A 15,043-nucleotide genomic window follows, 5' to 3' on the forward strand; every position below is an offset into this window, starting at 1 on the left:
TCATAGAGGGAACTCTGCTTTCTTAGCCAACTTGGTTACGCCCGTGTTTGCAATTTAGGTTCATAGAGGGAACTCCGCTATCTTAGCCAACTTGGTTACGCCTGTGTTTGCAATTGGCAGCTGATTTGTATGTCTTTTGTCCTGATTTTTGGCCTAATGCAGTACTCAGTGAAACTAGCAACATGATGAATAGTCCAGTTAGAACTTAGAAGATGAACCGTTATTTGACATATGTTATTTCAACAAATGAAGTGAAAGAATTGAACTCACTCATTATTCCCATCACCTGACGCTGCAAGTTCCTCATCTAAGAATCGAGACCTACAATCTCATCAGAAAAATCGGATTACAATTACCGGCCATTCTCTCCTCTCCTTGAAAATCCAGGAAATGTTGAAAAAACCTCAAGCAAATGCACAATACCCCGTAAAAATTGCAGCAGCCGCCCATCCTCCCGCGAAAATTCCCAGTTGGGAAATGTGAACATGTCAATCGGACGCAACCCTGAATCTTTTGCAGTTATGGATCCTCCCGCATATATGGCTTCCCTTTGGCCTGCACGGCCAGCTGTGCATCCCTCTCCCGTTCAAACTCTCGGAAATCTGCTCGCTGCAAGAAGTTTACCTTGTCCAAATATTGGTTTGAACTCTTCTTGTAAGATTCCAACTCCTCCTCCAACCCTTTCTCTTCTTTAAACTCCCCCCAGTCCTTTTTCGTTTTGTCAAGCACACTGAGCTTTGGCTTCTTCTTAATCTGTTCGAGGAAAGCATCGACACCTGAAGATGCAGGAGCTTTCGCCTTTTCGGATACTTCCTTTGAATCAGCATCGACAAGCTTCTTATATTCAATTTCTTGACCAGCAAAATCCCGAACCTCCGTGATCTATAAAATGAAAAACACGTCGCTGTCAAATATGAATATAAGTTTACCAATAAATTCTCAAAAATGAAGTGTGGCACACAATCAGGATTTTTAAAACTTCGAACTTGTCTGTAGCATTAGATACAGACGATGATTGATCGCGCCAATCTAATAATTACAAGTTTTGGTCAAAGAACCAGCTCCAAGAGATTCAAGTTAAACAGGTTAAACAGGAAAACTCCTGCCAATCAGAGAGACTAGTTAGGTGGTAAAAGTGGTGTGTAACGACATACATATATTGACATCTGTGGTAATGGATTGGAAAGGAAATTAAGAACCAGGTACACATCTTTGAAAAATGATTCTCAAGAAAATTAAACTAATGAAAGCAAAAGGTCCATCTACTAAGTTCCACATACGAAAACCAAATTTTAGCGAGACAGGTCTCCCGACAGAACAGCAACAAACAGGTGATAAAACAATGTGCATACCTCAACTTTCCGTCTGCCAGATGTTGCAACTGCAGCATCCTTAACTTCTACAAGAGCAGCAGCAACAAGCCTTCTGGCCTTGTCATTAGATTTATCCTGCACACCATTGTCGCTGGAGCTGTTCGGCAAGACACTTGATCCCTTCTTGTAATGCATCTTCTTTAGGGGACTCTGCCTTCTTTTGTGCTAGGCCCAGATATCCCATCCAATTCTGAGAAAAAAATCGACGTAAAAGATTAAATTCTAGCCAACTACAATTTTATAATTCCAACACAGATAGGAAGAATGAGGAAATTCTCACATGAGATGATTTCTTTGGAGTTTGACCTATGGTCAATGAATTTACGTGACCAAACAGCAGAACAGGAATTGGATAAACCAGCGTTTGTGACTACAAAGAATTACTGAGCTGTTTGTTCCTGTTTTGTCTCTAAGCCTGGAAAAGGAGCAGCTCCATTGGTAGACTCGACCGGTAACGTATCCTTTTCACCAGCAGTACCTGAACAGAAAACCCAACTGCTTAATCATAAGTAAGAACAAGCGAAAAACAAACTGCAGCTAAGCAGCCATTGAAAGAAAAAGTTGTGGTATGATTAGTCGTGGCAGTGCCCGCTTCAAATAGCATAAAACCTAAATGCTGGATTTGAAACAACCCAACATCAACAATTCCATTAGAAGTTGCGACATTGTTCCATCTCGGAAGCAAAGTCATCCAATGAAAGGTTCTATTTACCAACAAAGTCATCAAATGAAGAGTTCTATTTCCCAATGATTTTATCTTTCGTCGAAAAATTCTGTAACACTTGAGAACACATTAAGATATCAGCTCCAACTCGTTTTGGAGATCAAACATCAAATTTGGTTTACAACTAAATATCCGTAAATAAAATTATAGCAACAAATGAGATGACGAGATTCGATGTTTAAACGTACTACTCCACCTATACTAATTAATTTGAGATAACTAAAAACTGAAAACACCAAATTTTAGACTGCATACACTTCACCCTAACTTTGTGGTTTGATCAAAACCCATTAACAGTAGATAACCCACCTCAAAAGCCGAAATTATTGCAGGAAAATAATATCCAATGAACTGGGTTTTCAGCTTTTCACAGAAAAAAAAAAGCAAGAAACTTTAGCTCATAAATCCATGAATGCTACACCAAAGACAAAAAAAAAAACTAATGAAAATAACTTGAAAATTTTGAGTTTTAATGATAAGGACAAAATAAAAGGTAGAGTGAATAGTACTAGGATTGGCTTTTAGTGTAAAAATATGATTTTTCGTTAAAATAAACAGTACCGTGAGCTTTCGTTAAAACTCCAAGAAAAAACTCCCAAGTCTCTGTAGCAGATATAAATTCATTATTCCCAAAGTTAAAAAAGGTGAACTTTTCAGGCTCAGCCTGTTTCAACCTCTCGGAAAACCCATTGATTTTCTTTGATCCTCAATGGTTTTTTTTTTGGTGGGAAACAAACAGACATGGCCCAGCGTAAACAGAGAAAATAAGGAACTCGAATAAGAAAATAAATTAGAGAAATATAAAAAGAAAAATAATGGGTAACCTGAACTAGAGGCGCCGAGAGCGGCTGCGGCGGCGGCGGACCTGGTGGTAGCCACCCAAGAGAAAACCAAAAAGTGCAGAGAGAGTCGTTGGTGGTGGTACCAAAAGAGTTTTCATTGGGTTTCGCTCATGATTTTTTCAAGGGTTTAAAGCACTTCCAGCCATATTCAGAATGCTATAACCAATGATCCCGCCAATTTAAATGTAAACGTAATTAATAAAAAATTTGTCCGGTGAGTGATTGCGTGACCATCTTTTTAAGGTATTTTTGTTAAATTAAACCCTCAATGTAACAAGGGTAGTGACAAAATTTTCAACGGAAGAAACAAAATTAAATAGTTTTATTAACAAAATATGTCAATATCCTCTTCACATGACAATTTAACGAGGATATTAACAAAATTTTCACAGAAGAACGAAAATGATTTACGATGGACAAACTCAGAGACCACTTCTATTCATTTTCATTGTCGGGGACCAAAGTGATGAACTATGTTTAATCTTAGAGACCATTTTGGCTAAAAGTGGTTGGTTTGACAAAAATATCATTAAAAAGATGGTCACGTGGTAGCTCACGTGATAATTTGACAAATCTCTATTTTTTGTACCCGCTAAAGTACACATATGAATATCAAAACGAAACCCTCAAATTATCATAGTATTCCCTTTCTATCTTAATTTTTGAAAAAGGAAACACAATGATGGAAGACAAAAATTCGACAATTTTATCTTGTAAATCATTACTACATAGAGTCAAAAGCACTTCAATTATGGAAGGAGGGAAAATAGGTGCAAATAACTGGTGCTCAATAGAAATCACTGCCTAATCATCAACTCTTTGTAAGCAAAGATTAGAAAAGTTTACGATCTAGCATGATAATTTAAGTTACTTGAGATTTTTCAATGTTTGCAATCATTCTGCTACTATATAAACTGATGTATTCTTCAAAAGAATATAATTGGTCTGTACTTATATTTAACACCACATAATTAGCCTTAAAATCAATATGCAGAACTTAATTAACTTGCACAACACTCATTTTATTGCTTACTCACCAACTTAAATAATGGCTCTTAGATAAGAGATGTAATGGTGACTTATTAGCCTTATACGATGCATGGTACCATAATTCGCAAAACCTCCAAAACTCTTTGAATGCCCAAAATTCACAGTTCTATAATCAACAAAACCCCCTGTAAAATGTTTTATACAATAGTTTTCAATATTGTTAACAAAATGCACATGTTTATTCAGGGAGTTAAACAAAACGTAAATCTTGGTATTCTTCCCTAAACTGTAGAAGCTCGCTAGACCTAAACTCTTTTTAATCTAACCCAAGTTAGTAATGATCTACTGTAGGTTCTTTTGGTCTAGATAGTCATTGAATGCAATCTGAGTGTGAAGGTTACTTGATGCATGGTGGTTTAATTGTCATCTGCTGCTTTTTGAGATGGAAATGGACTAATTGTCATCTTTAGCTTAATGATATCAAATTTAGCTTGGTTCCAAACGTACTGCAAAAGCCAATTGAAAGTTAATAACATCTTCGCAAGTAAAAAATAGTTTAATTAGTCATAAAATTTGATCAGCTTTGCATCACAGAGATGAGAGCACCATATAAACTTAGGTCCCTAAATATTTTCAGCAAGTCAAATGACAATATTTTAAAAACGAAATAAAGAAGCGTTGCCAGAAATAACAATTCTGATTTGTTTTGGTCTTATGATCACTCACTCCCAAATTATCAGATTCTCAATACCATTTTTTCAAAACCTTGCATCTCCCAGATTATCAGATTCTTAATACCATTTTCTCAAAAACTTGCATACAACAACTACCTTCTATTGTTTTCAATGTTTATAGATTACCGAGCAGTGTAAATTTTGGATCCTTTCTTTAAAGCCAGAGCATATAGACAAACTAATTGTAAAAAAACACATAAAACAGAGAGAGAAAAAAGATACCTGGGATAGATGGAAACTTGTTTGCAATTTCCCATGTATATCCATAGCATGCTTTTGAATTAATCTGCAAAACAAAATAAGTTTTGCAGGACACACGATATCAGGTAAAAAATGGTATACAAAGATTATGATAGACTGTGGGATGTTGTGATAGGCTTCTTGTCAATACTATATGTTATGTCAGATTCTTTATAAATGCCTCTAGGTAACAAAAGTAAGCATTCTTCACTACTTAATTCTCTCAAATAGGCTCAATTTTCAGTTTAAATTTGGTCAACCATTTGGAGTGCTTAACATTTTCAGATTCTTCATTTCTTAAATTGACTAAAAAGAGCAAAAATTAAAATGAAATTAAAAAGGTGAACCTGGTGGTCGCCGCCGCCGCCGATGAGGAGATCGAGGGGATTGATTTTAGCTTATCGGTTGAAAAGCTGGCTTTCTTCTTTCTTCTTTCTTCTTCTCATTCAGGTTCTATTATGTGTCTTCTTGTTCCTTCAAAACACTACGGAAGTTGGAAAAAAAAAATTTATATGACATCAAGTTCAAGCCTGGGCATTCATGTGGCTTCCCTTTCTCTAGACAAAACCAAACAATATCATGCTCATCCTCTGAAATTAAAATACAACAAAAAAAAAAACATCAAAATGATAGGAGTAAAAATTTAAAAGATTCATTTTTTCTCAGATTCTCAATTGTCTCTAATCAAATCAGCTAACGCTTTTCAAAACCCTACAAATAATAGATTGAATGGTTTATGCACACCCAAATTCAACCATTAGAGAAAAGGTAGTGGCGATGGACTTCTGGAGAGATAAAGTGCTTTGAAGAAGGAGAGAGAAATGGAATTTTGGAGAGAGATGGAATTTTAAAGAGAGAGAAAGCAGAGAGGCGAGCGATAGGAAGAGAGAAGGAAGACATTGGATTTGTGTTTGTCGTTCGTGGGTTCCTATTGGAGGGATCTGCACTGGAAGGAAATGGAAAGGTTCATTGAACCTTTGAGAGAGAGCTCGAGAAATCTGAGAAAGAACACGCATGGCCAACAAAGAAAGAAGCGGAAGACAAAAGAATGATCGAGAAAAAGGAACAAAACCACGGGGTTAACGATGAGTGACGCGCAGTGAAGATGGCAAAATCGGAATTTTACTGTACCAAGCACACATTAAAACTTGGAAGTGAGAAGAAACAAAGGGTATTTCCATCATTTCACTGTTCACGAACAGTGAAAAACAGTGCCATCCGAACTGAGTTTTAGTATATGTATAATATATCATTAAGGAGTGGTACACAAAAAGAAAAACTAAAAGTTATTTCAAGTTATTTTTAGGGTAAAGTACAAAAAACTACCCCAACTATTGGTGTCCCGACACTTTCATACCTCATCTTTTAAAATTGACAATGTCATACCTCATCTTACGAATTTGTGCCAATGTTATACCTTCCGTTAGCTTGGCGTGAATTTCTCAGTTAAATGCTGACGTGTCATGATTCAGGGCTCACTTTTTATTTAAAAAATTAATAAAATACTATTAAAAACTAAAAAAAATCATTTAATATTTTTTAAATATTAAAATAATAAAGAAAAGTTTAAAAAAAAAAAAAAAAACCCTTCATCCCTTCCCCCACCCCCCGGGCATCCTTCTTTCTTCTCCCCCATCCCCCCTCAACCCCACCCCCGCTGCAAACCTGCAACTCAGAAAACAAAATAAGAAAAAAAAAAAAAAAAAAAACTTTATCCCTTCCCACCCTTCCCCCCCCCCCCCCAACGTCCTTCTTTCTTCTCCCCCATCCCCCCTGCTGCAAGCCTGCAACCCAGAAAACAAAAGAAGAAAAAGAAAAAAAAAAATTTTATCCCTTCCCACCCTCCCCCTCACGTCCTTCTTTCTTCTCCCACATCCCCCCCCACCCTCTATTCTCCCCCACCCGAGCCCCTACCTGCAACCCAGAAAAAAAAAAAAAAAAAATCTCAGTTCGTCTTCCCCTCGCATCCACCCTCCGCACCCACCCAACCTCGCACCCACCCCTCGCGGAATCGGCGAACGGGATCTGGGTTTTTTTTTCTTCTTCTTCTTCTTCTTCTTCTTCTTCTTCTTTTGCTTTCTGGTTTGGCAGGGGGTTGGATTTGTTTTTTGGGGTGACGAACTGGGTTGTGGTTTTATTTATTTATTTATTTTTCTTCTTCTTCTTCTTCTCCTCCTTCCTTCATTCCTTCTTCTTCTTCTTCTTCTTCTTCTTCGGGGGGTTGGGGCAAATTTTTTTTTTTTTGGTTGAATCACGCAGGGAAGAAGAAGATGGGGAGAGAGAGAAGTGGGGAGGGGATGGGGAAGAAGAAGGTTTTGATTTTTTTTCTTTTTTTTTTGTTTCAACTTTTTATTATTATTTTAATATTTAAAAATATTAAATGATTTTTTTTTAATTTTTTTAATTTTTTAATAGAAAGTGGGGTCTGGATCAAGTCACGTCAACATTTTACTGACAAATTAACGGCAGGCTAACGGAAGGTATAACATTGACACAAATTCGTAAGATGAAGTATGACATTGTCAATTTTAAAAGATGAGGTATGAAAGTGTCAGACACCAATAGTTGAGGTAGTTTTTTGTACTTTACCCTTATTTTTAATTTCAAGATCTTGATTTCCCCTTCTATATGTCAAGCGAAAGAAAGAAAAAAAAAAAACATAATCACGGTAAATAAAAGGTTTTAAATTTGAATCTCATAAATAAAATGTTCGATACCAATTTTTTTCTCACCTATTAATTTATATATTATAAAAAATAAAAAATTTAAAAACTAAATAATTATCAAACAGACCAAACTAGTGTAAATAGCTTCAGCGAATGAGTAATGTCACTAGTACCTCATTGCATGCAGTGACACCATTACAATCACTTTACACTTTATTAGAAACGTAAAGGGCAGGCCCAAATTCAAGAAATATTCTGATTAATCTTTCTATTTAGAAAGGAACTTCATCAACATAGCCTGTATTTCGGTAGGGTTTTTGAGGGTCATGACTTGCTGATCTGGTGCTGCGATGAAACACATTTTCTCCAAATTGGGAAGGAACAGCTTCGCAAAATCATGGTGGGCAGGATGAACTGCATACTCTGCCATACCCTCCATACTCTCAAAGGTGGTCTCAAAGACATGAGTGTAACCTTCCTCCGCCTTTTCAATGCTCAGCTCCTTTCCCCTGATTAAAACATTCTAACGGTTAAAAAGTTCAAAATATTTATAAAATCTCTGCAAATATATCACATAAAATCTCTGCAAATATATCACATCAGACACTAACGTATTACACAATATTTGGTTTGTCGAATGATATGACAATTTCGCATTTGTTGTTAAAAGTCCACAACGTAGTCTTAAAAACATAAATAAAAAATGTAACATTGTTACGTATTGGAAGGAGCGAAGTTATGAAGGATTAGATATGAGATAAACAATCCCTCCTCGATAATCACATACCTTAATTTTTTTTTCAGATATGTGAAGGTATGAGAGACCTCCACTTAAATTTTTTTTTTTTTTCATGTAGTAAATAGACCAATGAGAATCATATTCTTTCACTCTTTATAATTGGGTAAAGGGGAAAGAGAACCTCTTCAGCTTTCTTCCTCAAAAGCCTAGATCAAATGATCCGGGTTTTTGAAATTTAATCCAACGGTAAAAAATTATTATAACTTTCATAAGCTTGGATTTCAAGAACCATTTGATCAAATTTCAAGAGTACGGATCACTTGATTAGCGAGTTTTGAAGGAAGAGATCCGGAGACGATCTATTTCTGTGGAAAAGAATCAAGAAAGAGATTAGGGAGGAGGAGGTATTGTGTACCAGTGGAAGGATTTCATGGGCTCAACGAGGTTGACCAGGTTGGCAAAGGATTCGATGAGCAGCTCGATCTGGCTCTCTGAAGTTCCTTCTTTGAACTTTGCCATCAGAACATTCTTTAACTCTCCTCCCCTTGCTTCCTCCATCTTTCAAACTTCTCTGGTCATCTGTTTTGGTCTAATCCTTCTTCAACTCACCATTCCTGCTATATTTTAACTTTCTTTTGTCGCCTTCAAATAAAAAATAAAATACATTATTTTTTTTGTTTGCTTGTATAGTATAATAAAGGCATCAACTTAATAATTGAAGAGCCTTCGTACACTAAAATTTATTCATTAAATGATGGGTAAATTACATTTTACCATTTTAGATTTGAGATCTATTGCAATCTCATATAATATCTTCAAAACATTTCACTTTCATAACTCAAATACTATTTTATTTCAATATAATACATCCGTTACATTTTTCATCTATTCATCCGTTAAGAGTTGACGTGACTGTCACATTTATGCTGACGTAACTGCTAAATTTGTAACTTGTGGTATTTTTTTTATGAATTTAAAATATAATAATGTACTCTCAAAAAAAAAAAAAAAAAAAAAAATCCCTGAAACCCATTCCCCTTTCAGTTCCCCTTTTGCTGCTATTTCTTCTCTCTGATGGCCTTTTCTCTTCCTGTCCATCACCCTTCCCACTGTCTCATCTCCAATCCACATGTCCTCATCTCTCTCTCTCTCTCTCTCTCTCTCCCTCTCTCCCCGATGGCCTCTTCTCTTCCTCTCCATCACCCTTCCCACTGTCTCATCTCCAATCCACATGTCCTCATCTCTCTCTCTTATTTTTAAAAATTTTCTATGTTATTAATTTTGACGTATATGTGAAGAAGCAGTTTAGAGGTTCCAACAATGGATGCTCCCCAAGACCCAGAAGCTATTTCCCCACAAAAGACATAGAAAAAGGCGTTAGCTTTCAACCCATCAAACCAAAAGCAGCCACGGAGGCTCCTCCATTTTCTCTCTTTCAGCCTCCCAAAGATGAGAACTCTCAACATTTATTAGGCCAAAATGAACCTGTACCAAACATTCAAATGATCCTCAAAGACTTCACGTGTATATTTTCCAGACTCGGGTGATCCTAGGACCACCTTGTCCCTATTTCTATCCACCCCTGGCCACATGTAGCCTTTACATGGCTTCGCCACAGAACAAATATAATAGAATAATTTAGTTACTCATTACCCTACATATTCACCTTTTTATTTTGGTCCAATGATATTTTAACGCATGTTTTGTTGTTTTAAATAATAATAAACATGTTAATTAATTTTGGATGACTTTGGATGCGGTTCCAATTTATCAATGTTTTTTGAATTAAATTTTGATATTTGTAGTTACTTTTATTAATGAGATTTTAAATAAAATCCATAACTTGTGGGATTGAAAATATTAAAAAAGAAATTATACTTGTATAAAAATGGCTACGATTGGGGAACATAATTTGTGGGATTAAAAATATTAAAAAAATGAATTATACTGATATAAAAAAAATATAATTTATTTTAATGACATGATTTGCGGATTGAAAATATTAAAAAAAAAAATCATCCTATATAATATTTAATAGGAACATGAACAGAACTTACGCGCAAGGCGCAAAGCATAAGTAGAAAAACCATGTCTTGGTTGCCACTTTCCACTTAATCAACTTCATAGTCTTATTTCTCATAGTCATCAAGACGAAAAAAATGAAAGTGAAAATGTTGAAATGTGTTCTTTCCTAGCCTTTAGAGTCTGCTACCAAGGGTGACCCCTAGGGTAAATCTTTAGGGTAAGGGTAAGGCTAAATGTATTATTGTAAATCAACTTTCCCTTGATTTAAGGGAGGAGACTAGTTGGGGTAATGTCTTTGTGTAAGGTTTAGGTTAGGTAGGCAACATGCATTCTTCCTTCTTGTTGGCTGCTTGCAGCAACCATTCTTTCCATCTCTTTTCCCTCTCTCTTCTCTTATATACCCATCTCACTCTTGTACATCATACATATGAAATATACATTGAAACTTAAAACTAGAAACTCTACATGGTATCAGAGCAAGTTCCTTTGTGACCTGTTTCTGCCAATTCTTGTTGTTGCATTTGTTTCGTTCAAAAATTTGAGCTATGGCTGAAGAAAGTTCAGTGAACCATGATGAGGAAACTCAGCATAGTCTCTCCCCTAAATTTCTCAGACGTCGAGGTTAACACTAATCAATGTTTTTGTTTAGTTCTCTTGAATGAGTTTAATTATCTCCCTTGGTCTCGAGCTGTTTCTCTAGCTCTCGGAGGCAAAGGGAAATTAGGGTTTGTAAATGGAAGCGTTGAAGCTCCAGACAACTCCTCCTCTGTATACGGTGCATGGCTTTGCAAGGATCAACTTGTCATGTTTTGCTGCTTAACACTATGGAGAAACATGTTGCTAAGATTTTTAGCTACTACAATTCTTCATGTGAGCTTTGGAAAACCTTGCAGGACATGTATGGAAATCAAAACAACTATACATGTGTCTTTCAACTTAAGAAAGACATTGCCAGTGCTCAACAAGAAGGGAAAACATTTGTTCAACACCTTAGAAGCCTCAAGGCCATGTGGAATGAGTTGGATGTATATCTTCCATATACCACAGATCCTACCATTCTCCTAAAACGAGTCGAGGAAGATAGAATCTACTAGCTGTTAGGGAGTTTCAACTCTGAGTACGAGGATCTAAGGAGTCATATCTTGATGAGTCAAGATCTACCCACTTTCAACAATGTCTGTGCAACTATCCAACGAGAAGAAGCAAGGAAGAAAATGATGAATACTGAGCACAACTTGAGATTGACTGAGACTCGTGCATATGCCTCAAATTACAAGACCTCAGAGGTTAAGGTGTACAAAGGTAGAAATACACACTTGAAATGCAAATATTGTAATGGCGTTGGCCATGTGGAAGATAAGTGTTGGGAACTTCATCCTGAACTCAAGCCTAAGTTCAGCAAAGATGGAAAAATGATACCAAGGTTCTCACAGCAATTTCAACCTCATTACAAGGCCCAACTTGAGAGTGTTTATCCCTCTATTGCCTCCCAAGGATCCATGGAGTTCACTGCCAATCCATTGTCACTTATCAATGAATTTGCAGCTTATCTTTAAAGTAAGGGACACGGAGGAGGTTCACAAGCCCAAGGAAATGAAGAGAACAACCATGCAGCCATGTTGGGACAATTTGCTGGCTTTCTTGTTGGAAATGAGAAAGTTGCAAGGGATGAAGCACCAGGTATACTTAAGGGATTCACTACTACTTTATTAACTAGTATTGAAAATGATTGTTGGATAATTGATTTAGGATCCACAGATCATATGACAAAGTCAAAAATTTGCATCATTTTAAACGTTTTTCAAATCCCTCACATGTGTCTGTTGCAAATGGAAAAAATGTCTTAGTTTTGGGAAAAGGAGAAATAAACTTACTCTCACACAAAACACCTTCCACTGCCTAATATGTACCAACATTTCCTTTCCAACTTCTGTCAATTGGAAAGATCATAAACACCCTAAATTACCATGCCATTTTCTCACTAGATAATGTGATGTTTCAGGATGTTCTCACCATGAAGATGATTGGTGAAGGGGTCTTCATAAATGGACTTTACTAGCTGTGCAAGAACGCATGTTTTACTCAGGTCCTTCAAACTCAATCAAAGTCCACAGATGAAAACCAACTTTGGCATAAGAGATTAGCTCACCCCTCTGAAGTTATCTTGTCTAAACTGTTGCCAATTTTTTGTAAATCTCATTTTACTTGTGATACTTGTCATTTTTCTAAGTTTACTAGACTACCTTTTGGTAACTCAATGTCTAGGACAAGTAAACTTTTTGAAATGGTGCACTCCAATGTATGGGGACCAGCAACTGAATCAATAGAATGGTTTAAGTACTTTGTCTTATTTGTTGATGACTTCTCTCTAATGAGTTTTGTGTATTTTATGAAATCAAAGAGTGAAGTCCAAACTATTTTCAAAGATTTTCATATGCATGTTAAAACACAATTTCAATCAGACATTAAGGTGTTAAGATCAGATAATGGCACTGAATTTCTATCTAACAACATGCTTCAATACATAAGTTCTCAGGGCATAATACATCAAACCAGCTGTGTAGGGACTCCTCAACAAAATAGAGTAGTCGAGAGAAAAAATAGAGATCTCTTGGAGAAGACTCGTGCCCTTATGCTTCACATGAATGTTCCCAAGAAATTTTGGTCATTTGCTATCCTCACTGCCACTTACCTCATTAACCGACTCCTAAGTCATGTGCTAGAGTTTAAATCTCCCTATGAAGTACTCAAGGGTAAAGAAATTGATTTGACACACCTTAAGGTATTTGGATGTGTTTGCTTTGTTCACATTCAAGCCTTGAACCGTGAAAAATTAGATGCCAGGGAAACCAAGTGTGTGTTTATGGGGTATTCTTCCACCCAAAAGGGGTACAAGTGCTACAATCCAGCCACTAAGAAGTGTGTTGTGTCAAGGGATGTGAAGTTTGAAGAAGATTGCCATTATTTTACTCACACCGATAGCCATATCCCTGCCAATGAGAGAGACGATGAGTCTCATTTTGATCATTCACAATCTCCTACAGAATCTCAAGGGCTTAGAAGAAATCCTCCTCAAATCAGAAAACCTCCAACTAGGCTACATAACTATGTTACTTATGGCTCACAGTATCCTATCAGTGAAAGTATCAACCTTAGTGAGTTCTCAACATCTCATGTTGCATTTCTCTATGAAATTGATAAACATAGTGAACCTAGGAGCTTTCAAAAGACATCTCTCCTCCCACAATGGAATTAAGCCATAACAGACGAGCTTCGTGCTCTAAAAGAAAATAAAACTTGGAGCTTGGTTCAACTACCACCAGGAAGAAAAGGTTGTTGGATTTACAAGATTAAATTCAACCAGGAAGAAAAGGTTGTTGGAAGTTGTTGGATTTACAAGATTAAATTCAAGGCTGATGGTTCTATTGAGACACAAGGCCAAACTTGTTGCTCGAGGTTTCACCCAAACCTTTAAGGTAGATTTCAAAGATACCTGTAGCTAAGATGAATTCATTGAGGGTTCTACTCTCAGTTGCAATCAATTGTGGGTAGACTCTTTATCAAATGGATGTAAAGAATGCTTTCCTTCATAGAGAGTTACAAGAAGAAATGTATGTGCAGCCTTTTCCATGTTATGATGGTATTAAACGCAACATGGTTTGTAAGCTGCACAAGGCAATCTATGGATTGAAACAATCCCCAAGAGCTTGGTATGCCAAGCTTAGTTCAGTTCTAGAGTAGACTGGATTCTTACGAAGTAATGTTGATTCTTCATTGTTTGTAAGAACTGGCACCAGTGGGAAATTGGTGGTGCTCATCTATGTGGACAATCTCATTATCACAGGAGATAATGCTGCTGAAATTGAGGCACTAAAACTCTCATTATGCAAAGCCTTTGCTATCAAAGACCTGGGGAAGCTGAAGTATTTTTTGGGCATCGAAATGGCAACCTCTTCAAAGAGGCTGTTTCTACATCAATGAAAATATGTATTGGATCTTCTTCAGGAAGCAAAAATGCTTGATTGCAAACTTGCCATGACTCCCATGAATTGTAAACTAAAGCTCAACATAGATGGAAAAGCCATGCATGATGTGAGTTACTATCAACGATTAGTAAGCAAACTTATATATCTCACCATCACACGTCCAGATATCACATATGCAGTGAATTTGGCAAGCCAATTTATGCATTCTCCAACGGTTGATCATCTTAACATGGTTAAGAGAGTCCTGCGTTACCTCAAGGGTTCAATAGGGCGAGGAATCATCATGCGTAACAACAATTCCACTGCCATCAGTGGCTACACAAATGCAAATTGGGTAGGGAATGCACTTGATCGGAAATCTACCATGGGATATTGCATGTTTATTTGTGGAAATCTTGTCACTTGGAAGAGTAAGAAGCAACATGTCATTGCTCGCTTTAACGCAGAGGCTGAATATTGAATCATGGCGGCCACTGCGGCATGTGAACTTATATGGCTTAAAGGACTTCTTTCAGACTTAGGGTTTACTAATACTACTCCCATGTCTCTTATGTGCGATAATCAAGCAGCCATGCACATTGCTGCTAACCCTGTGTTCCATGAAAAAACGAAACACATTGAAGTGGACTCTCATTTTGTTAAAGCTCAAGTGCAAACTCAAGTTATCCGGAACATCTTCATGCGAAGCCATGATCAACTGGTAGATCTCTTGACCAAGGCTCTG

At 36.7% G+C, this 15,043-nt stretch overlaps 1 protein-coding gene and 2 pseudogenes across 2 annotated transcripts; 1 reads left to right on the top strand and 2 right to left on the bottom strand.

The window, feature by feature from the left end:
* Positions 1–190: 190 nt before the first annotated feature.
* On the bottom strand, positions 191–3,033 carry LOC137732634 (uncharacterized; annotated as a pseudogene). Its single transcript, XR_015957460.1, has 4 exons — positions 2,922–3,033; positions 1,654–1,851; positions 1,353–1,563; positions 191–882 (listed from the first exon to the last, which is right to left on the bottom strand). The product of XR_015957460.1 is annotated as an uncharacterized LOC137732634 (transcript).
* A 4,650-nt stretch (positions 3,034–7,683) lies between these two features.
* LOC137730535 (stress-response A/B barrel domain-containing protein HS1) lies at positions 7,684–8,961 on the bottom strand. The gene is made up of 2 exons (XM_068469524.2): positions 8,724–8,961; positions 7,684–8,078 (listed from the first exon to the last, which is right to left on the bottom strand). Exons 1-2 carry the CDS (start codon positions 8,864–8,866, stop codon positions 7,838–7,840), a joined length of 384 nt encoding a protein of 127 aa, XP_068325625.1. The 5' UTR covers positions 8,867–8,961; the 3' UTR covers positions 7,684–7,837.
* Positions 8,962–10,878: 1,917 nt separating this feature from the next.
* Positions 10,879–12,236, top strand: LOC137732635 (uncharacterized; annotated as a pseudogene).
* Positions 12,237–15,043: the final 2,807 nt, after the last annotated feature.

Source organism: Pyrus communis, chromosome 16 (assembly GCF_041283825.1).
Source record: "Pyrus communis isolate YQ-2024b chromosome 16, ASM4128382v1, whole genome shotgun sequence".
In the NCBI taxonomy this organism is placed as follows: domain Eukaryota; kingdom Viridiplantae; phylum Streptophyta; class Magnoliopsida; order Rosales; family Rosaceae; genus Pyrus; species Pyrus communis.

Coding starts and splice junctions, on each gene's coding strand:
- LOC137730535 (XM_068469524.2), bottom strand. CDS start 8,866: ATGGAGGAAGCAAGGGGAGGAGAGTTAAAGAATGTTCTGATGGCAAAG. Junction 8,079..8,723: donor CCCATGAAATCCTTCCACTG/GTACACAATACC, acceptor TGTTTTAATCAG/GGGAAAGGAGCTGAGCATTG.